Raw genomic sequence first — 23,945 nt, forward strand, 5'->3', positions numbered from 1 at the left:
TGTATGCATGGGGTGTGCATATTTCTGTGGTGTGTGACATGTATGTATGTGGCATGCATACCATGTATTTGAGTATGCCTGTGTGTGTGTAACTTCCTTTAAAAGGGGAAGAGACGGGAGCCCTGGAGTTCTTTTCCAGACTGCCCCAGTGCACACTATCTTCACAGAGGAAGGGAAAGCTCATAACCCTGCTTTGGCCCCTTTTGGCATTTCTGAGTCCCATCAGTCCACCTTCCATTAGGGTATTTCGTGGGCTGTCAGGCTCTCACTGGGCACGTCCCCTGCCCGTGCACAGAGGCTCATGGCAGGCCAGGGCCCTCTAGGACAGCCTGTGCCTTCCATGGAAGGCAGAAGCTCACAGACCTGCTCCGGGGGGGGAGGGGGGAGCTTTTTACATCTACCTTTTTAGGACATGGCTGGGGACTTAACATTTAAAACTAAACAAACCAAAACCCCACACACATTTGACAATGCTGCTTACACTGTCTATTTGACAGTGTGACCTATTATTCTAATAACATCCATGAAAATGATCACAAAGCTAATTAAAAATTTTTATTTAGAATGAGTTTTAACATAGTCCAGTGACAAAAGGTCGCTCTTCTGAAATGGATGGAGGAAACTGCTTAACCGGCTGAGTGTGCTCTTGGGAGCTGAAAATCCTCTAGTCACCCCTGCATGTGAAAATCCAGGTGAAGCTGCGGTCCTTGGGCTGGTGTAAATGTGAAGTCACCACCCAACACATAAAAGCAAGGCTGGTGACAGCAAGTGTAGGGAAAGAACACACTCAAATGAAAAACACACGTGATTATTTTAGCCATGGAGTGGATTAAATTTCTGTTGTGGAAGACTTCGACCCCACTTGGGGTCAAGGTGTTGATGGCTTCCACAGTCAGCCGGTGCTGGCCTAGCCAGGCAGTCTGTCTGTCCGCGATGTCCTTCTGTTCCCAGTAAACACGGACCAGAGGTGAAGGCACTTGGAGTGATCCCAGGCCCATGTGAGGACTTGGCTAGAACCCAGGATAAGGGCAACATGCTCGTGAAAACCTGGCACCGGCCAGATGCCCCGTACAAAGCCCTTGCCTTTCCTGCACTTACTCATTCACATTATAGATCCTTCTTCAGTGAAGCTGCCTTTCCCTCTGCGCCTTCCTCCGTGACGACAGGGGAATGGACCTGCCGCGCGACACAATTTTCACTAGACAAGACTCACACACACTCCACACAGCAGAATTCTGGGGAGGTGCCGGAGATTGGGGGCCAGGGGTGCCTGCTGCTCCAGGACTGGACCTCTGGCCACTCACATTCTAGATGTTCTTCTTCCCCAGGCTCCTGGGAGGGGCGGTGCGACTAGAGCATGGAAACTAGCCCCAAAAAGAGGGCGACGAGCTCCACACACATACTGCACACGTGCCCCCATTCCTGTGAGCAGGGGGCCTTTCCTAAGGACACATCTGGGGGGTAGAAGAAGGAAGACACCGTGAGGCAGCAGCGTAGCCTTTCCCAGATGCCATCACCACTGTGTCCAATCCCTCCTTCTATGATTCTAAAGCTACACGTGGCCTGACCACAGAGATCTTGTCATGAATCTATTTAATTTCGGGGACTCTAAATGTGTACTGCCACTGTTTAGAGTATCTGCTCAGCACACGGAGAACAACCTGCCATGAAAACCACACAGACAAGAACCACGAAGGAACCACAGGTACTTTGACCCTGCTGTTCATCTTTCTCCCTAAGCTCCCCTGGGACAGCTTTGCTTTGGGGACAGTTGTTCCTTTCTTTAACAAAATGGTTAAACCAAGAGGTAGCATGATTCTGAAAAGCATGGATGGTTTCTGAAGTTCCTTAACACAAGTTCTCCAAGGGACTCATTGCTACTTCTAGTAAAGCAAGGGTGTGACAGCTGCCTTTCTCTATTTTGGCTCCCCTGTTGGGAGTAGGGCCTGCTTCTTCTGCATGGGCTGGAGGAAACATTAATATGTCTTAGGTGTAGCTGCAGAGGACGTGGTCCGCCTCTTTGTGTCTTGACTGAGCTAAGAACGATGGGTAATTATCTTGGATTTTCAAGGGCCACAGCAAAACTGCTATCAATGGGCTAATGACTTATGTGAGATCACACATTAGTCAAGGATTAGGGGATTCTCGGGTTTTGTTTCATCAACCCAAAGTCACACTCAATGAGGCCTCCCTGTGGCGAGATCAGGGTCTGTGACTTTATTGTGTATGAATTAGTACTTTCCTTAGAAACGCATCTTTAGATGCCTTTGGCCACCAGGGTGTCCCTCACTATGAATACAGAAAAAGACAGGAATTCTGGGTGCACCCCCCGCACCCCCTTCAAGGGGGAAGAAGTGTGGACGACAGCTCACACGCCCACAGTCTGTCCTCAGGCACACTTGAGATGACGGACATACTTTCCCCTATGCCGCATCCATGAAGAAGTTTGTTTACCAGTCTGTATTCACGTTCAGTCTTCAGCGAGTCTGCGGGAGAGAGGCTTTCAGGGGTGAGCCAAGCCAATTCTTTCCAGCAGGGCCCACTTTTCACGCAGATGTGAGTCTTCTGTCTCAGAACACACACAGGAAAAGCAGTATCCAGACATTTTTTTTTCCCCTTTAACTTAGAAACTACACTGGTCAAGCTTGACTTTTTTTCTTTTCTTTTTTTTTTTTTAAGCCTCAAAGCACTTTGCTCATTGGGAAAGCTTCTCAGGGGTAGGCTCAGTCTTTCGGCCTCTCGGAGCCAAACTCCTTTCTTCTCTCCCATCCTGCCCTCCACGGCAGGCATAACAGGTGTCACTACGTCCTCTGGATGCAGACAACGCAATACAGGTCAGCACTCAATACCACACAGCGATGTCTCCAGGCTGCTGGGGGTCTACAAGCAGCCCAGAAGCCAGAGAACTGGAAAGACAGCAAGGAAATCTGGGACTACCCCTTGAAAATAACCTGCTATGAAAACCACACAGACAAGAAACACAAAGGAATCCACGGGCTCCTTGACCCTGTTGTTTGTCTTTCTCCCACATCTCTTCTGGGGCGAGTCTGCTTTGTGGAGGGTTTGTTCTAGAACAGGCTTTGGGGAGCCAGTCACACATATCCACCTGTGGCTGGCTCTCCCGATGGGCACAGGAAGATGGAGACTCAAAATCGACGTGTTGGGACACGTTTGCCTGTGATGGCTTATCTGCACAGAGACAGCCAGAGACAGGTGCAGGGGCCTTAGTTCACCACATCATAGTAGTAATTGCGCAGTCGCAGTTCCACCGCCACAAACCCAGGCCTGCTCTCCACGCTGAAAAAGCAAGAGATGCATTATTGTTTGTTTGTCACACGCTGGTGAAAAAGTGTGATCCCAGCTGGGACCCTACAGGCTAAGTGTGAATGCTGCGACCCCTGGGGGCTCCGTCCATTGCCTGCGGCTCACAGCGCTTCCCTGCTCCCTGGCATAGGGTGACGATAGCCTGTTTGGAATAAAATGTCAGGCCCACCCCACACTGACAACACCCAATCTGCATTCAACAAGACCACCAGGTGTCTCAAGTCCACTTTAAAGATGGAGAAGTTCTGCACTCGAAGTCAAGGTTTTTTAACCCAGAGACGGTGATCTAGCAAAACATATGTGTCTGAAATACTTAGTTGGCCAATATGCTGCATCATACCTTTGAAGTTTGATTGATAACCTTGTTAAGAAAAATAAACACACACACACACACAATTTAAACTTTCCCTCCCACACCCCAAGCGGATAGTGCTGGATTTCTGAAAACATGCTGTTGATATGGGTTCTTATTAAAACTCAAAATTTGTCGTAGGAGAGGCAAAGATGGAGGTGTTGTCTATTGTAAATCTTAACACAGCAAGGCCTTACTTTTCTGTCACTTGTCAGGTGAGGTACTGAGGTAAGTAAACTATGGGTAAAAGTTTGTAACAATTTGCTATCTCTAAAGCTTTTACAGACATCTTTGTTTTCTGTAACACGGGCACACTGACAGGACCTGTTAGAAGCAAGTATTTCTTAAAACTGTAAGAATCTATCCTTGCTTGGAAGTTACTTTTCTTATTTTTGCAAGATTTTTGGCTATATTACAAGTGGGTAAAATTGCCCAATAAGTGAAACAGAACTTGAGGTTAAACTGTGAACTGTTCACATTCAACCTTTTTGATCTAGAATTTTTATGGCTCAGTTTAAGGTACAGAGAACAGCCAGGGAAGGTAGCATGCGTGAGGTCCAGGAATCACTCACCACTATAAGGGCAGAGTGGTTTCTACAGAACCGAAATGGGTTGTTTTGTCAAATGGCATCAAAATATAGTAAGTCTTCACTAAACATCATCAAAAAGTTCTGCGACATTAAGCGAAATGACGTATAATGAAACCAATTTGACCAAAGGCTAACTAATATAAACAAGAGTTAAGTTCTTATGGCATCTCATCAACATTGTAATGAAATGACATTGAACGTTTTGATGTTATTTGAGTATCTGCTGCAAATGGTTGTACCCACAGTTTTTAAGAACAAGCAAAAACTGCTTGAAAATTTTAGCCTTCTGTGGTCATGGCTGGGGACCCAGGCCTCCCTGTGGGGGGCATGTCTCTGGTCACCATGTTGTGTTCTAGGAGGGGGTCTGATGGCCAGAACCTGGGGTGTGGGGACACATGTAGAGACCTGTGTATACATAACTTCTACCCTGCTCCCAAACTTCTACAGCCGGAGAACACAGACTCATTATCATTGCAAAATAGAGCATTCTTCTCCAACTGTGGGGATCCGAACGCACGAAGAGCACCTTTGAATCTTGCTGTGAGGGTTTCATTCACCCAGCAGCCAAGCACCAAGCAAACTAATGTAGAGAATCAGGAATACAGATTGGGCCTCAGGGAGTCTTCCTCTCCTGGTTAGGTTTCCTCTCCTCTACACCATGGGTGAGGCTGCCTCCAGAACACAGGATGACGCTGAGCTTGGGCAGAGGTGGGTGACCGAGTGTCCTGTGTATGTGCCAGCTTCCTGTCCACCCCTCTCCTGGCCACTCTGCCCACCCAGGCCTGGGGAGCCTTGTCTGCTCTGCCCCCTGTGCCCAGCAACCTCCTTCTCCTCTCCTTTCCTGCATCCGAGCTCCCCATCCTGCAGCTCTCAGGTGGATTTCCCCTTCCTAGGGGCCAGTATGGACCCCCTAACAAATATGACCCCCCATAATTGCTCTACAGCACCAGCCATAATGTCATCCCATGTTTATGTGGCACTTCATTTGTTTCATGTTTGTCTAGTAATACCCAGCCCGGAAGTATAAACTCTATGAAGAAGTGACAGCTAAAGTAGACAGCTCAGTGCTTACTTACAGTGCTCAGCATATGGCTGGCAGCCAATAGGGTGTGTCAGTGATAAATCTAAGTGTGGGTATGTGTATGTCGGCCTGTCTAAACTTTTATTTATCATCTGTCTATCCTACCTACCTGTCCATCAATCCATCTATCATGTCTTGATTGATTGATCTATCATCTATCTGTCTAACTATTGTCTCTGTCTGTCTGTCTGTCTGTCTGTCTGTCTGTCTGTCTATCTATCTATCTATCTATCTATCTATCTATCTATCTATCTATCTATCTCATCTGCCTAAAAATCTATCACATTGGCAAAGGTGGCTAACTGTTTACATTGAAGGAAAGCTTGGAGACTACACAGGGATCATTTGTATTTGCTTCTTTGAATCCACGAGGTTCTGGAAGCTCCATATGCTTCTGTGCCCCAGCCAACTATTTCATTTCCTTCTGTGAGAATCGAGGGGAACATGGGACGTCTTCACACATAGGTGTAGCACCCTCCCAGGTCCTCTGTCCTCTGGCTTTGAATTGCCATTAAACTCGTCTCCTCACGAGAACACACTATAGAGCACATTTATTTTATAGCTTATGATGTATTGCCTGCTGCCCCTCCCTCAGCTGCAGGCTCATTCAGGGGCAGGGGCTTGGCTCTCTGAGAAATTTGATGAGGGCAATCACTCAGGTTGCCAGACCAGCTCCTGGTGCTTCTGACTTCTCCGTGTTGGCCATGCCCCAGAAAATGTTTTGTTTTCTCCATTCAGCTGTACATCATGTCACTACTTACATTTAGACAAAGTCTCTGACTATTTCTCCCTGCCGTGCCTGCATCATTTCAGGTGATTACTAGAAAAACTTGAACCTTCAGAAATAAAGCTCGTTGGGGAAAGAGTCAAAGTTTGATGAGGAGCCCTCATTTCTAATTTTAGGCACGGTCTGCCTTCGCTATTTCTACTCCACTGACACTTAAACCCTGTTGCTGGTTCCTGGATATCTACATGGGACTCAGTGGGAAGCACTGCTGGGGTTGGAAACGATGAAAAAGCCCTTCACTGCCTGTAAACCTCACTCAGATTATAGCTGAAATCTCTAGGTGGGAAAATACCCTGGGAAACAACATTCTCCTAAAGATGAGTGTTCTAACTAGTGAACTCCAGTGTTCAACTCCAGTGAACACCAAGAACACTTCCCCTTCCTGCCCTCTCCTCCTGAACCATCCTGTGCATGGTCACAGGACAGAGGCAAGTGAGCAGACTGGGTCCTAGTTCCCGTCACAAGAAGAACGCTTCAGCTGCTAACAGTAGGCTCTCTGGGCCCCCTCAAGCCGAGCGGGGAGTGTCCTGGCTGCATCATCCTACCCAGCATGGTTTACCCCACCTGCACATCCCCTAACACTGGCCCCACCCTGAGCCACCTCCCTGCCCACCCTTCCATCCCTCACTGGTCAGCATACACCATGGAATAAACACGTCAGTGTTAACATCAAATGAGAAACACTAACTTTGACCATCTCCCCGAGTCCATTTAGATTCTTGGTTTTCTGTTTTTTTTTTTCATTTGTTTCAGAATGATTTAAAGTTCATTTTTCTCAGAGGAAGTGAAACCTTTCAAATGGAACTGTAGGCAGGACTTCTAGTAAACGCTCACAGGCTGCCCACGCCCATGGTGTCGCACATCTTCTGCTCTGCTCCCAGGGAAGCATCACAGCCTGCCAGGTCTCCAGAACCCGGCAGGGTGCAGGGTACACGGTGCCAGGAAAGCCTGTGCTATTTCTGCGGCTGTACAGATCCTTAGGGACTGTGCTGGAAGGAAAAGCTTAACGGCCGGCACTCATTTAGGGGGTTTGTGGACAGTCTGCTCATTTAGGGGGTTTGTGGAAGGTGCTGCTGTCCTCCCTTCCCCTACCTTTCAGAGGCACCTCCTAGTAGAACAGCTGGGACTAGCCTCAGCGCAGGTGCAGGTGACAATACCAAGGTCTGTAATATCATCTCAGGGGTTGTCTTCTGTTTCCTATATGCCCCCACCCCAACCAGAGTTTCAAGCCCAGACCTTCAACTTCAATTTTGAAAATGGCTGGGCCCTACCTGCCAATGATTCTAATTTGGGCACTTGGGGGTGGGGGTGGAGGTGGGGGGATTAAGTCAAGACTTCAAGGAATGGACACCCCCTTCCCCCACTAAAAATCTATTTCTAGCATTCCTCTCTTGCCAATACTCTGATATCCCTTCAGCACAAACAACTCAGGTTAGAGACATTCCCCAGGGCCTAGGCAGGCACCTCTGGTACCAAAAGGCCCAGGCAGGCCCTTTCCCCGAACAGAATCAGCACCGGCAGACAGAAACACCTGCCCTTTCCCTTTGGGGCTGACACCCTGGTGCTTCCAGATGACAATGAGATTCTTTATTTGCACTCCCAATTGTGGTGGTAAATGGTGCTCCCTGGGTGTTGCTGAATCGCAGTGACATCTGAGAGCACTTGAAATATCCCTCATCCTAAGATGCTCCTACATCACCAGCTGTTGTATCTGACACAAACCTGATCCCCCAAATATTAAATCTCCTGCCAGTATACGAGCTCCTCCCAATCACAGAGCTGCATCATGGCCGAGCTAAAAGGGCTCTGCATGCACACTGCAAAGCTAGAGGCACAGAGACCATGGCCAGGGCTTCCCTGGCAGCACTCACAGGCTGCCAAACCTGGGCAACAAGGGCCGCCATGTCCCTGATTCCCAGGTGCGATGTTTCCCTGATCCCAGGTGTGATGTGTTTCCCTTGCTGCTGACCTGCCCTGAACATCCCCTGCCATAATGTCCTATTTCCTCCAGGCAGGACACATGATGGCACTCAGGGCAGACTCAGGGCCACTCTTCCCAGGTATGAGTCACTCCCCATGAAGTGCTACTTTGGCCAATCCATCTGTGAGTCAGCCAACATCTGTGGTCATGCCTCACTCTGCAAGATGATCAGGAATTAGGAAAGTAGGACATTTCCCACTAGGTACCTCTGCCATTCCCTGTCACCTAAAATGGTCCATAGGGCCAGGCCAGACTCTTAGGAACATCTTTCTGGTTTGACCACCCCACTCCCTGGCCACATTACCCACATTTTAACTTTGACATCCTGGATTAGAATAATTGTCTACACATATTCTTTAGACTAAGGAATAGCAGTACATGGTCCAGAAAACAAGATATCTCCCCTACTGCTTGTTTAGAAGGGAGCCCATCCCTGCCTCATGAAAAGACAGAGTTCATGCTTCTTTTAGTGCCCAACCATTTCATACACCTCTGGGGCATTGGGATAAATCGCGGGGCCGGGGGGGGGGGGTTACTCACTCATATGTCCAGCACAGGTTCATCAGCTCATACATCTCTCTCGGACATCCCTGAGGGCACCCCATCCTTTCTCCTTTCTCCAGCATAGCGGAAACTTCACTTCCTTTCATCCCCTAAAACATGCAAAACATTCCTGAACTTGTTAAACATAGCACTCAGCAAAGCAAAACAACAAATAAATCCTGTCCCCTCCAAAAGAAACAAAAGACAACATGTGGCGGATTTCAATGATAAAAGGAACAAAAACAGGAGCACCTAACCTTTGACCTAGAAGTCAGATGGGGTTACCCTTGCAGGGGGAGGCTTGTGTATACAGGGGAAAAGGGGGATTCTGGGGTTCTTTTCTGTTTCTTCATCTGGGGGCTGGTTTCATGGGTATGTCTCATTTGTGAAGATTCATCAAGTTATATATCCTAGCATTTGTGCACTTTTTGGTATGTATATTTTGATTTTAAAATATCTGAAAAATGTAATGAGCTGCCAATTTGATACTGGAATTAGCCACTGTTTTCTATTTCAACTCTAATTAATGTTGATCTGGGTATGTTTTATGTATATTTATATGTGAAATACACAATGAAAAAACACATACTGTTCAGTTAGCATCCAATATTTCTTTTCCAGTTTAGAATAAACTGAGGTCATATTAACTGCCCACTGTCAAAAGAGAGTGAAAGACTCAGGAAGAGTGCCCAGATGATGGTTGGTAGGGTCCTGACAATCTGGTGCTTATCTGTTCCGATGGCCACATCATTAGGAAACAAAACAGTAGTGGCTTACCCTATATGGCTTCTGCCCATAGGAAAATGCTTCCCACATCAACACTCCGAAGCTCCAGACATCACTCTTGCTGGAGAACTTGTAGTAGTTGATGCACTCTGGAGCGTACCATTTCACAGGCCACTTCCCATGGGTCTGGGCCTGAAAGCAATGCAAATGGAGAACTTCCATTAAGACTAACATTGTGGACACCCACATTCACAGCAGCACAATAGCCAAGAGGTGGAAGCAACCCAAGTGTCCACTGACAGATGAATGGAGAAACATAAGGAGGCTGCCCACACGATGGAAGGCCATTCAGCCTTGGGAAGGAATGGGAGTCTGACACACCACAGCATGGATGAACCACGTGGTTACCTTCCATTATGCTGAGTGAAATAAGCCCGTCAAGTCACTACAGGACCAATACTGTATGATTCTATTCATTTGAGGCCCCTAGAGGAGTCCAATTCATAGAGAAAGAAGGTAGGATGATGGTTGTCAGGGGCTGGGTGGAGAGAGAGGGATGGGGTTAGTATTTCATGGGTACAGAGTTTCAGTTTGGGAAGATGAAAGGAAGTCTGGAGATTGGCTGTGAACAAAGTGAATGCACTTTACTGAACTATAATCTTGGAATGGTTAAGATGGTAACATTGATGTTATGTGCATTTTACTACAATTAAAAAAAGAGAATAAAATCATGGCTCACGAAATACTAGGTGTGTGCATGTATATGTATTTGGTCTGAATCTTAAAAACATGATTAAATCCTGAAATCTTAAGATTTAAATACCACTTTTTAAGATTCAGACTGAATTTCTTGTATCTTTTAGTCTTTTTCTCTCACCTCTCCTTTGGCCACTCACAGCTTCATGGAGAGCTTGTTGTCACAACACAAGAGTCAAACTTGAATATTACTTCATGGTTATGCACCAAGAAATATTGGGCTGTTCAAAAGTATGTGTAACTATCGCTGTGTACAGTTTTAAGCCAAATTAATTATTTTCACACAGACTGTTTACTAATATCATTTAAAAAATGTTTTAAACTTTCTAATTAAAAAAGGGAAATGGTAGTAAAGAGATCAAAATCATGCCTCCCCATCCCTTTCCTTTGGGCCTTGGGGTTCAGTGCTATGTGGGCAAGTTTTGCTGTCTCCTGTGGATGTCATGCTTATCTGGGTGAAGTCTCCTGTGAGAGGAAGGAAACGATCCGCCCCATGGTGGGTCAGGAGGGGGCAATTTGGGGACATCAATCTGAGACCATAGGTGCCATGGCACTTCTCTGTATGACACCCCGATTATACTGTCTCATTCACGTTATGTATTATTTTTAGATTTTTATTTCAAAAGTTGTGAACAATATAGTCGTGTGTTATTTCAAGTTTATTTTGAATTTTGAACTGATAAAATGATAAACCTTTGACAAATCCTAAATATGATGAAATGTTAGTTTGTCTCCACCACCAGCTCCAAATTCTCATCCACAGAGACAACCATGTGTGATAGTTTTCCTTGGAGTCTTCCAGAAAAAAAAAATATACAAGTAAAAACAGGTAACATATACATTTGGGGGAGTAATAAAGCTGGAGGGATACCCTTTCTGCACTTCACTTTTTAATTTTTCTACTTAACCATGTATTGTAGATATACTTACATCAGTACATGTAAATAAAGTCACGTTTAGAAAAGTTAATTGCATGCTTCATATAAACCTAGAACTGATTTAACCAGCCTCCTGCTGAGAGGCCTATAAGTAGTGTCCGATTTTTGCTATTACACATCGGGCTAGAATGAACATTACTGACAGTGTGTAAAGGCATCAAAGACACTGCAGGTTCAGTTCACACCCCTACAGCGAAGTGAGGCTCACTATAAAGCGAGTCACATGAATGTTTAGGTTTCCCAGTGCATATTAAAGTTATGCTTACACTATGCTGAGTTCCAAGTACGCAATAAATACCATTATGTCTTAAAAAAAACCAACGTATATACCTTCATTAACAAAATATTTTATTCCTAAAAAATTCTAACCATCGAGCCTTCAACGAGTTGTAATCTTCTGGCTGGTCGAGGGTCTTGCCTCGATGCTGATGGCTGCTGACTGCTCAGGGTCATGCTCGCTGAAGGTTGGGGTGGCTGAGGCAATTTCTTAAAATAAGGCAACAATAAAGTCTGCCACATAGATTGACTCGTTCTTTCATGAACAATTTCTCTGTAGAATGAGATGCTGTTTGATAGCATTTTACCCACAGTAGAACTTTCAAAATTGGAGTCAGTCCTCTCAAACCCTGCTGTTGTTTTATCAACTAAGTTTATGTGATATTTTAAATCCTTTGTTGTCATTTCAACAATCTTCACAGCATCTTCACCAGGAGTAGATTCCATCTCAAGAAACCACTTTCTTTGCTCATCCATGGGAAGAACTCCTCATCTTTTAAAGTTTTATCAGGAGATTGCAGCAATTCAGTCTCATTTTCAGGCCCCACTTCTAGTTCTCTTGCTATTTCCACCCCATCTGCAGTTACTTCCTCCACTAAAGTTGTGAACCCCTCACAGTCATTGATGAGGGATGGAATTCACTTCTTCTAAACTCCTAATGATGATATTTTGACGTATTCCCATGAATCATGAATGTTCTCAATGACATGTAGTATGGTGAATTCTTTCCAGAAGGTTTTCAATGTACTTTGTCCAGATCCATCAGAGGAATCACAATCTATGACAGCTATAGAGGCCATCGTAAGGTTAATAATTGGCCTAATTTCAATATTATGTGTCTCAGGGAATAGGGAGGCCCAAGGGACAGAAATGGAAGAACAGCTGGTCGGTGGGGCGGTTAGAACACACACAACGTTTATTAATTAAGTTTGTTGTCTTATATGGATGCAGTTGGTGGTGCCCCAAAACAATTAGAATAGTAACAACAAAAATCACTGATGACAGAGTACCATAACAACAACAAAAAAATAATGAAAATATTTGAAATATTGCAAGAATTACCAAAATGTGACATAGAGGCACAAAGCGAGCAAATGCTGTTGGAAAAATGGTGCCGAGAGACTTGTTCCATGCAGGGTTGCCACACACCTTCAATTTGTAAAAAATATAGTATCTGTAAAGCGCAATAAAGTGAGGTCTGCCTGTATTTGCCCTGTGTGTAGGGTACTTGTAAGGAGATGTTGGATCAAAGGGCATTTTCCAGCCTTGGTACTGCACAATTTTAGCTGCTGTGCAGTTCTCTGTGTGTCAAGCTCATTCGCTTCCATTGCTATCATGTCTCTTCAATCCTGTTAACTTTTTATTTTTTCCATTTCATTTGCTCTATTTTCTTAAGAAAAATCCTCTGTGGCACCATCTTTTCCAGAGTGTTTAGTCTCTTTTTTGCAGGTCCTAACATGGCTTTTTGTACAAACTAACATAGTTTTTTGTATAATATGATGATTTGATGCACATATTGTGAAATATTTACAATAATATTAGTTAACACATCCTTCACTTGCCATAATGACCAGTTTTGTTGTTGCTATGTTGAGAACATTTAACATGTACTCTCTTAGCAACTACCAAGTTTATAACACAGTATTGTTAACTATATTCACTATGCTATACATTAGCTCTCCAAAACTTACTCATCTTCTTACTGGAAGTTTAACTTTTGACCACCTTCACCCATTTACCCCACCAATCTACTCTCTGTTTCAATGTATTCAGATTTTTTGGATATTACTTATATATATATTCCACATATAAATGAGATCATGGAGTATCTAGCTTTTTCTGTCTGACTTATTTCACTTAGCATAATGCTCTCAAGTTTTACCTATGTTGTTGCAAATGGCAACAGTTGCTTCTTTTTTAATAGCTGAATAGTGTGTGTGTGTGTGTATATACATTCTCTTTATTTATTTATCCATTGATAGACATTTAGGTTGTTTCCACACCTTGGCCATTGTAAATAATGCTGCAATGAACACGGTGTGTACTGACATCTCCATCAGATAGTGATTTTATTTCCTTCAGATCAATATGCACAAGAGGGATTGCTAGATCATATGGTATAATAGTTCTATTCTTAATTTTTTGAGGAACCTCCATACTACTTTCCATAGTGACTACAACAATTTCCATTCCCACTAACAATGCACAAGAGTTCCCTTTTCTCCACATCATCGCCAATACTTGTTATTTCTTGTCTTTTTGCTAATAGCCATTCTAACAGGTGTGAGGTGATATCTAATTGTGGTTCTGATTTGCATTTCCCTAATGATTAGTGATGCCAAGTACCTTACCTTTTCATGTACCTGTTGGCCATCTGCATGTCTTCTTTGGGAAAAAGTCTATTCAGGTCCTTGGCTTGTTTTAAAATCTGATTGTTTTTTTCTGTTATTGAGTTATATGAGTCCCAATGTGTAGGCTGCCTTTTCATTTTGCTGATTGTTTCTTTTGATGTACAGAAAACTTTTAATTTGATATAATTTCACTTGTTGATTTCTGCTTTTGTTTCTTGTGCTTTTATGTCATAGTCAAAAACAAAAAACAAACCAAAACAACAACAACAACAAAAAACTGTTGCCATACTGAATGTTAAGGAAACTCTTTTTTCCATTTCTTTTTGTTTTTGGAGTTTTATGGTTTCAGTTCTTAATGTTTAAGTCCTTAATCCATTTTGAGTTAATTTTTGTAAGTGGTATACAATAGGGATCCTATTTTATTCTTTTGCATGTGAATATCCAGTTTATCCGACACCATTTATTGAAGAGACTATCCTTTCCCTGTTGAGTATTCTTGGCTCGCTTGTCAAATATTAGTTAAACATATAGGCATGGGTTTATTTTGGAGCTCCCTACTCTGTTCCATTGAATCTCTGTGTCTGTTTTTGTGCCCGTACCATACTGTTTTGATTACTATAGCTTTGTAGTATTATTTGAAACCAAGGAGCATGATAACTCTAGCTTTGTTCTTTTCTCAAGATGGCTTTGGTTATTTAGGATCTTGTGTGGTTCCATACAAATTTTAGGATTATTTATTCTAGTTCTGTGAAAAATGCCTTTGGAATTTTGATAGGGATTGCAATGTATCTGTAGGTTGCTTTTTGTAATATGGACATTTACACAGTATTAATTTTTTCAATCCACAAGTATGTTTTTTCTTTTCACTTATTTGTGTTGTTTTCAATTTCTTTCTTCGGTGTCTTAAAGTTTTCAGAGTACAGGTCTTTTACCTCCTTGGTTAAATTTATTCCTATGTATTTTACCTATTCTTTTTGATGCAATTGTAAATAAAATTGTTTTCCTAATTTTTCTTTCTGATAGCTAATTATTGATTTCCCATTGTTCCAAGGAATATAGTTTGGAAGATACTATTCTGAGTAAATATCAAGTTGTGATATATTAGAGTATTTTTCTTTTCTAAAATAATAGAATCAAAGTGTAAGAAGAAAATTTTTTACATAGTTATTTTTAAACAGGGAAATTGCTTCTTCAAACCTCACCATAATAAAATACAGAAGACATACATTTGCATTTTAGCTTTCTACTACCTGGCGCTCTGAATATTGGCTAAGTTGTTCCTACCTTGTAGTAGTTTTCATCAGCACCAAGTGCCTTGGAAAGTCCAAAATCACTGATTTTGGCATAATGTTGAGTGACCAGCAATACATTTCTTGCAGCCAGATCTCTGTGCACAAAATTGCACTCCTCCAAATATTTCATCCCCATAGAAACTTGATGAACCAGTTCTATGATGTTCTTATCCTTGACGTGCCTGAAAGTCACAAGTGTGTCATTAGTGATAGTGAATGGTCGTCCATTTCAGAACAACCAACTGTGCTCCTCAGAAAGAAGGTAAATTCACTCATTTCTTATTCTTCTTAAGCAAGAGTCACTAGCGGTGATAAATATCTGTGTTACCCTATAACTGTTCAAAACTTATCACCCTTCTTCTGGTGTCAACTGGTATAATTGTCATGGCATGCTTTGAACTACATGAAAAGTAGTATGATGGTGTGATCAGACCTGGTCATGAAGAGCCAGGCTTCAGTTGGAATCCTTCTTCCAGTATTAAGTAGGTAAGAAAATCAACCCCAAGTCTCAGTTGCTTACCTGTGAAGTGGTGGTAACAACACCTCCCTTCTATGGAGATTAGAGACACAATCTAAATAAAGTACAAACATAATGTAGCAAATGGGAAGAGGTAACCAGTGGCTACTCTTGTGAGTTCTTCCATCTCAACAATGGCTTTAGAGAAGCACAGCATGATAACTCCATCCATGGTTGTAATCAATTAATAGCAACAGATATTTTCAGAAGTAATTACTCATGACGCTGTACAGGTCAGCCAGACATGTAAAACATCACTGTTATCCCTTATAAAATATTTAGTAAATATTTATTCTAAAAGAGCAGATTTTTCATAGTGAGGGGAGATTGACTGTCAAGATATTCTGAAGCTGATTCTATCACTAGGCTCACAGAGTGAGCAAAGGCGGATGAGAACCAGACTGTTGGATTCGAGTTGTTCTTTGTGCAAATGAGCTAAAGAACACTTGATCCAAAGGCTACAGCTCTCTTTCCTCCTCTCTTAAGGTCGCTGAGTATGGACTGACACTAGATGGCATGGGCGGAGAGAGGCTTCCCGTAGAAATCAGGCCACTACGCATATTGGCAGGTGAGCCCTGTACCTCACAGTATCAACTTCTGAGGTACCTAACGATACCTGTTCTGCTGTAAATATTTATTGAGTGGCCCAAGTTCCGCCATTTCCATAACCAGCATCCAGGATTCAGCTTCGCAAATTCCGATCATGCGCACGATATAAGGGTTGTCGAGTTGCTGCATGACGTTCGCTTCTGCTAATAGCTCATCTTTAAGAGCCGGGTCATTGGCCTCGTTTTTCAAGATTTTCACAGCCACTGTTTTCACAACTCTACAAAAGACACCATTACACATAAGAAACTTTTCATAGTGGCTCACTTCTAGATAATTATCTCCCGTGAAGCATAATTCCTATGCTATAAATGGTGTTATGCAAATAACTGCAACAGAATGGAAGTGCATCTTAAGAAGCCATGTTATAAGTGACTAGTTTTCCAACCATGTTCTCTCATTTTATAGACAAAGAGAGTAACGTGTCATTAGTTAAAAAGAATGGGGATGGTGCTACAGAATGCCCCAACCAAGTATAAAGCCTAATAGAATATTTAAATAACTTTCAGATAAACTTTACAAACTATGACATACATGGATTCCTATAAAATATTGAGATTTACCATCTCAGATTATGTGTAGCATATGTAAATACAACACTCCTTTAATAGATGTTAAATATAAATTTCTGGATGCAGAACTAAAAAGAGTATACACTGTTAAAGCTCATAGTTTACAAAACACTTTTAAGCTGAGTTTTGCTAATTTTAAGCAAGCTTCAACAAATTTACAAACAGTTATTTTTTATTTTCTAATAAAAACATCACAAAGGTCATGTTTGAACACTTGAAATATTCTGATATAGTGAGGCTGAAATAAATGAATGGAAATTAACTATGTATGGTTTGAAAAACTGCATCTCTCTGTGATACAATTTCCACAAATGCATGAAGTATACCTCCTTTGTTGAACCCCAACATGGGGGAAAAAAAACAGAACGATCCAATAATACAGGCAAAATAAGAGAATAGCAGAGTAAGTCTGACATACATTCAGAAAAGCAGACAACTTCAGTGTAGACTTCAACAAGTGTTTACACACTGGACAGATGGAAACACAGAATACCACCAGCACCCCAGGAGCGCCACCCTCCTCCTCTTCCTGAGGTCAGGGAAGCATTGTCCTATGTTATTTTTACACAATTCATTGTTTTACCTTCACAGTTCAGTCTATCATCTGGTTTTGTATATGGTGTGAAGTAGAGGTCAAAATTAACAAGCAAAAACTTCTTGATTCTTCCCAATGTTTAAGGAAGAAATAATATCCACAGACCCTTCCAGGAAAGAAAAGAAGGAAACTTCCTAACTCATTTTATGAGGCCAGCATTACTCTGATGCCAAAACCAGACAAATTATAAGAAAATAATTTACTGATATCCCTCATGAACATAGATACAAAAATTGTAAGAGAAATATTAGTAAATTCAGTGAATTATGAAACATATTATGTATATATAATTCATGAACAAGATGGATTTATTCCAGGAATGCAAGGTGGGTTTAATATTTGAAAATCAATCAGTGTAATTAACCACATGAACATAATAAAGGAGAAAAACCGTATGTTTATCCAGGAGAGGAAAAAAAATATTTAATAATATGTAATACACCTTAGTGATGAAAAACAAATCTCTCGGAAAAGTAAGGATAGATGGAAACTTTCTTAATCCAATAAAGAACAGCTACAAATCTAATGGTGAAACACTGAAAGTTTTCCACTGAAATCAGGAATGAAGAATGAGGCTACTGCTACTTTTATCCTATGATTGAGCCATAGTTCCTGGGTAATACAATAAGACAAGAAAGCAATATACAAAATACAAAGATTAGACAGAATGAAATAAAACTGTCATAATTCATAGATGACACATTTCTGGGTCAAAGACTGCATAAATACACTATTAGAAATAATAAGTGCAAGATAATAGGTGAATTCAGCAAGGTTGCTGGGTATTAGGTCAATAGGCCAAACCAGTTATATTTCCACATTCAACCAACGCCAGGGATTAGCAAATAAAATTTAAAAAATCATACCATACATATTGATATCAAGAACACTAAATACCTACACATGAATCCAACAAAAAAACGTTGTGTAAGACCTCCACACAAAAAACTAAATAACTCTGCTGAGAGACCTGCGAGAAATTAAAGATAACCCAAGTCATCTTTAATGGGGATTGGTCTTTAATGGGGATGGGAGGGATGGGTCATGTTTATTGATTGGAAGACTCAATATTTCAAAGACCTCATTGTGCCCCAAATGACCCCATAGGGCCGCTCCGCAAACTCTCTAGTTGAAATTATGTGTCTATAATCATATCAATGGTAATTTACATATACAATTAAACAAGAAATTTAAGGACCACAAACTACAGGATAATATAAATTCATTTTATAAAATGATTGTGATATACATACATATATTTTAAAATAAGAATATTATTCAATTTTATATATATGAGGTGTGATCACAAAATGTAGTGAATGTTTAAATTAAAAAAACTTTATTACAGTAAGACACATTGCCATTAATCCCCCTCAAAATACTCCCCCTTGCTTTGAACACACTTATCCCATCATTCTTGCCACTTTTTGAAGCAGTTCTGGAAGTCCTCTTTCCTGAGTGTCATTAGTTGCACTGTCATGGCTGCCTCAGTGTCCTGAATCATTTTGACTTTGGGGAAAAGCCAGGAGTCGCATGGTGCCAGATCCCGTGAATAAGGTGGATGAGGACACACCGTAATGGTTTTATTTGACAGGAATTGCCATACCAGAAGTGATGTGTGACATGGAGCATTTCTGTCGTGATCACAAAATACGGTGAATGCTGCTGTCGAGTGCAGAAAAGCAGGGATCTTCAATATGGGAAGTGGCACGTCGAACCTTAGTAACAGTGTGTGACAAGTTTCAACTTGTTCGGTGCAGTCAGTCAGGTGTGAGCTACAGTTGAGAGAAGGTGTGTTTTAAAGTGTGCCATAAATCATCCTCCATCATGAGAATGCTCTGTATCACACATCACTTCTGGTACATGGCAATTTCTGTCAAATGAAATACATTATACAGTGTGTCCTCATTCACTGGATCTGGCATTGTGTGACTTTTGGCTCTTGCTCAGTCAAAATGATTCATGACATTGAGGCAGCCATGACAGCACAACTAAAGACACTCATGAAAGAGGCCTTACAGAATTGTTTCAGAAAGTGGCAAGAATGATGGGATAAGTGTGTTCAAAGCAAGGGGAAGTATTTTGAGGGAGATTAATGGCAATGTGTTTTTTAATGTATTAGGTTGTTGCAAAAATAATTGTGGTTTAAAAGGTTAAAAGTAATTGCAAAAACTTTTGTACCAACCTAATAATAAGTTTTTTATTTAAACATTCCCTGTATTGTTTGATCACGCCTTGTACACTCACTCACACACACACACACACACACACACACACACACACACAGAACGGACAGGATTGAAAGCAAGTTTTTCTGTGCATACTTTTATCTATACTCCTGACCCCTGAATCATGTAAATTACCTACTCAAGAAAAACATTCTTTAAATTTAATATAGCATTCAACAATAAAGCCAACATTATTCATGTCAGTAACACACTAATTCAAACATACATATTCAAAGAGAGAGTTTATTTCAAAGGAATTTAGAAACCACTAGTTTTACTGAACATTCTATGTGGGTTGCCTTCTCAAGACCAAAAAAAGTACAAAGAGAAGTTAGTAGTTTAGCAGTTCTAACTGCTGTATAATATGTACTTCTATTTGAGATTATAGGATAAAGCAAATGAATAATTCTACTAATGATATTTGAAATTAGGAATTTTCTGGGTAAGAGAAATGAGACAAAATTTTTAAAAAATCAAAGAAAATAAGTGAAAACACTGTTACTGAATGATTGCATTTTAATTAAATAATACATACGTGTATGTATACACACACACACTCACACGAGGTCTGACAATTAAGTTTGTGAACTCATTGCAATGCTGTTGCTAACCATTTTTTTGATATCAGAGGGATTATTCATCGTGAATTTGTACCAACTGGACAGTTAACCAAGTTTACTATTTGGAAGTACTGAAAAGGCTGTGTGAAAAAGATGACCTGAACTTTTCTCCAACAATTCATGGCTCTTGCATCACAACAATGCACCAGCTTACACAGCACTGTCTGTGAGGGAGTTTTTAGCCAATAAACAAATACCTATATTGGAACACCCTCCCTACTCACCTGATCTGGCCCCCAATGGCTTCTTTCTTCATCAAAAGATAAAAGAAATATTGAAAGGAAGACATTTTGATGACATTCAGGACATCAAGGGTAATATGACGACAGCTCTGATGGCCATTTAAAAGAAAGCTCCAAAATTGCTTTGAAGGGTGGACTAGGTGCTGGAGTCGGTGCACAGCTTCCCAAGGGGAGTACTTTGAAGGTGACCATAGTGATATTCAGCAATGAGGTATGTAGCACTTTTTCTAGGATGTGTTCACGAACTTAATTGTTCAACCTCGTATATTAAGGTTAGTTAACAGTAGTGGCATTTAGGTGGTACAAATATGATGTTTTTATGTTCTAATTTTCTGTTTTCTATATTTCTATTTTCTAATTTTCTGTAAGACACATGTACTATGTCTAAACTAATTTATTATACACATAGTTAATATGCATAATGAGTGCTTTCGTGATAATTGTATCAGAAATGAACAAAAAATTTACTGTTAATGAAAAAGGAATTAGCTATGGTAGGTTACATTTTATGTTTGGGGTACAATGAACATAATACTTGCATATGTAACAGTTTCTAGCATGTAAGCTCACATGAGAACAAGTGTGGTGTGATGGTGCAGTTTTGACTTACTTTTTCATCTGGTAGTAGCCCTTCTTCACAGTCCCAAAGTTACCAGAGCCCAGTTCTTTGTCCTCCAGGGTCAGCATCTTCCGGTCCAGGTAGACCTCCTTAGGCCTGATCTCCTCAGGGTCTGCATAGGGGCTTTCGTACACTTCCGTGTCCATGGGCAACGCTTCTCTCTGGGTGTCTGCAATCAAATCAAGAAACATACAACCCTGGGGATTGTGAAAAGCCCATCATCTCCCACTCTCACCTCCTGTGGTCACAGCCTGCCTTTCAAGACCTTGGTCACTTTGGGTAGTTATGGTGCCAGTGAGTACCCAAGGCACGGTCTCACCCAGCTCATGGGGGGCAGCAAAAAGCCCCTCATCCCCATTGTACTTGACTGTCATTCTTGCATTAATGTTTATCAAGAAAACGACTTTGACTCCAGAGGCAAAAACAGATGGGGCCCTCCTCATGGGCCGTGGTAGCTTCAACTATGTCTGAAAATTCTGATCCTCTTTCCAGTGAGAGATGCAGTCTATGTCATCTCCCCTCAGTGGCTTTTGTAACTGTGTCAACTAATAGAGGGTATCAGAAGTGATGTTTGTCATGTACTCAGGGGAGTTTATTAAAAGCTCGTCTGGTGGAAACTTGGCTCTTGAAGCTTCAGATGCCATGCAGGGTGTCCAACTGCCCTGACACCTTCCATGCTGTGAGACAGCCCAGGCAGAGAGGCCCTGAGACCACCTGGAGATGGGGAGACGCTGGCCAGCCCCCAGAGCCACGGCCTCACCATGGCCTCCTCCCCTGCTGGCCCAGCTCCAGCCCCTCTTACTGAGAGAGGCCCGGAGCCACCGCCGAGGTGAGCCCCGCCCAAATTCCAGACCTGCACTGGACAATTAAATGAGAGATAATTAAATGACTATTGTCCTTATAAGCTACTAAATTCTGGGATTTTTTTTGTAGCAATAGACAGACCATATTCACCAATAAAAAATGACCTGGGGTCACCTACAGAACCCAAGAAGGTCATCCAGAGGCCCCATTTCTGGTAACATGTCTAGTAGAGGACTACTGAGGTCATCCTTTCGTGGGCTCACCAATCACCACAGTTCCCTAAACATGTTCGCAATCGCCATAGCTCAGACATCCCTTCAGGTTCTACCAGCCACATTGCTGCACCTGCCACTGAAACACATTACTGGACACAAACATCTTTCTCGTGAACTTTGAGTAGTATCAGTACTACAAGAAATGAGAAGTTCAAAAGGAGCAGCATTGAGAAACATTTTCGATGTGGCCAACACATCATGAGGGAGGCTGTGCAGACCATCCCAACCAGCTGCGACTGACCGGTGACTAAAAGGACGTCTCTCACCTCTTTCCGAGACCCAGGGCCCTCGGTCTGGCTCATAAGGATTGAACGTCGTGGAACTCTCTGGCCGGTTCCCTTGAGATGAGGGAGGCTGAAGCACACAAAGAAACACGTCACTTTTCTTCATTGATACACTGCTAAGTTGATTTGCGTAATTATTTTTATTTTCAAATAATCACAATTTAACTTATGCAGAGAAGACAAAGGGAAGAATAAGGACGAGAGACAGGAAACAAAAGCAACATGGCTTTTTATCTCATTCTTCGGGCAACTGCTTGGATCCTGTGAGGGCAAAATACAGCTCATGCTCCCACAATTCAAGGGGCCTGTGAGGGTCTCAGGCTGTTGGGAGAGAATTCACAGGAATTCCCGCCCTACTTAGAAGCCTTTCAAATCCTACTTGCACCTCCCAAAAGATGCTGCAGATTTTCATTATTCCCTTGGATCCATTAACTCTTTCTCTTCAATTTTACATCATACGTAAGTTATTTAAAAACAAACATTAAATATCCACCATCTGCTTCCACCCACTGCCCAACTCCAAATTGTCTATGCAGTCCTAGTTTCTGCCTCTGTCTTTAGCTGCTGTGGAGATCTAGCAACATTTGGGTGGATGCCAGGCGGTAGCACTGGCCAGTGAGTGATCACCACCACCACCGTCATCATCACCACCACGATCCTGGGAGGAAGGAACCTCTTATGCTAACCGGATGGAAGGTAACTCTTCCCTGAACCTAGAGCATGTAACTGACGCTCATCAAAGCAAAGTTTGCTGGCCATTATTAATGGTGACCTTCCCTATTATTTATTTGATTTATATCAATTTGCATCATGAAATAATGGGAAGAAAATCTATTCCTTATATTCCTATAACATTTCTCCTTTGAAAGTCTCTGTCTTGTCTTCCTGACCCACCCTCATGTAAAACAAGGGTATTGCTACTAAATCTGGTTCATTGGGAAAGCCACAATTCAATCCATTTTTGGGGCGTGAGTTTTGTAGAAAATTTATATATCCATTTACCTTATCAGTGCCCAAGCACTGGCCACGAAGAAATGAGACACCGCCAGATTTTGGAGATATTTGAAAAACAGACAGTAAGCTTAATGGTACACATTCACTTGTCTTCTGGCACACACTGACTATCCTCATCTGCCTTCCTGATCTCACAGTCCCAGGAACCAAAAGTACAATAATTAAGTCACAAGGTGCCACAGCTGCCACTCGTCTCCAACCCTGGACTTCCTTCTTCATGCTGTCTACTGAACACTACAGAGCCACTGCTTATAGTGACAAAGACCTGTGTGACTTGGCTAAAGGGTACCTACTCTTGTGTGTCAGTGGGATGTCCTCAGGTCCATTTTCCCTGTACCACATCAGCAGCATTCTTACTGAATTGTTTAATGGAAGTAGTTAGGATGTGTCAAGATGGAAATGAAATCTAAGTTCCAGGGGGCATACTAATTCATTCACTGCATTAGAGTTTTGTCCCGCTCACTGTTGGTGCTCAATAAAAATGTGTCAAACATACACATGATGAATGTATGAATGAAGAAACTTCTTAAAGCTGGGAGATATGAACTGTAAAATGAACTGTAAACTAATGT

General features: G+C 41.9%; 1 protein-coding gene across 6 annotated transcripts in view; it reads right to left on the reverse strand.

Annotated features, from left to right (window-relative positions):
- Window positions 1-540: 540 nt before the first annotated feature.
- SYK (spleen associated tyrosine kinase) overlaps window positions 541-23,945 on the reverse strand; it is an 86,661-nt gene continuing 63,256 nt past the window's right edge. For all 6 annotated transcript variants that reach the window (XM_019713875.2, XM_019713871.2, XM_019713873.2 and 3 more), the window contains 7 exons: window positions 22,342-22,429; window positions 20,988-21,165; window positions 16,131-16,340; window positions 14,990-15,179; window positions 9,436-9,576; window positions 8,656-8,768; window positions 541-3,297 (listed from right to left, as the gene is read on the reverse strand). In XM_019713875.2, the coding sequence (XP_019569434.1) occupies window positions 3,225-3,297; window positions 8,656-8,768; window positions 9,436-9,576; window positions 14,990-15,179; window positions 16,131-16,340; window positions 20,988-21,165; window positions 22,342-22,429 (993 nt within the window). In that variant the 3' untranslated portion in view covers window positions 541-3,224. The remainder of the gene's footprint in view (window positions 3,298-8,655; window positions 8,769-9,435; window positions 9,577-14,989; window positions 15,180-16,130; window positions 16,341-20,987; window positions 21,166-22,341; window positions 22,430-23,945) is intronic.

The sequence above is a fragment of the Rhinolophus sinicus genome, linkage group LG04 (genome assembly GCF_036562045.2).
Source record: "Rhinolophus sinicus isolate RSC01 linkage group LG04, ASM3656204v1, whole genome shotgun sequence".
NCBI classification, from domain to species: domain Eukaryota; kingdom Metazoa; phylum Chordata; class Mammalia; order Chiroptera; family Rhinolophidae; genus Rhinolophus; species Rhinolophus sinicus.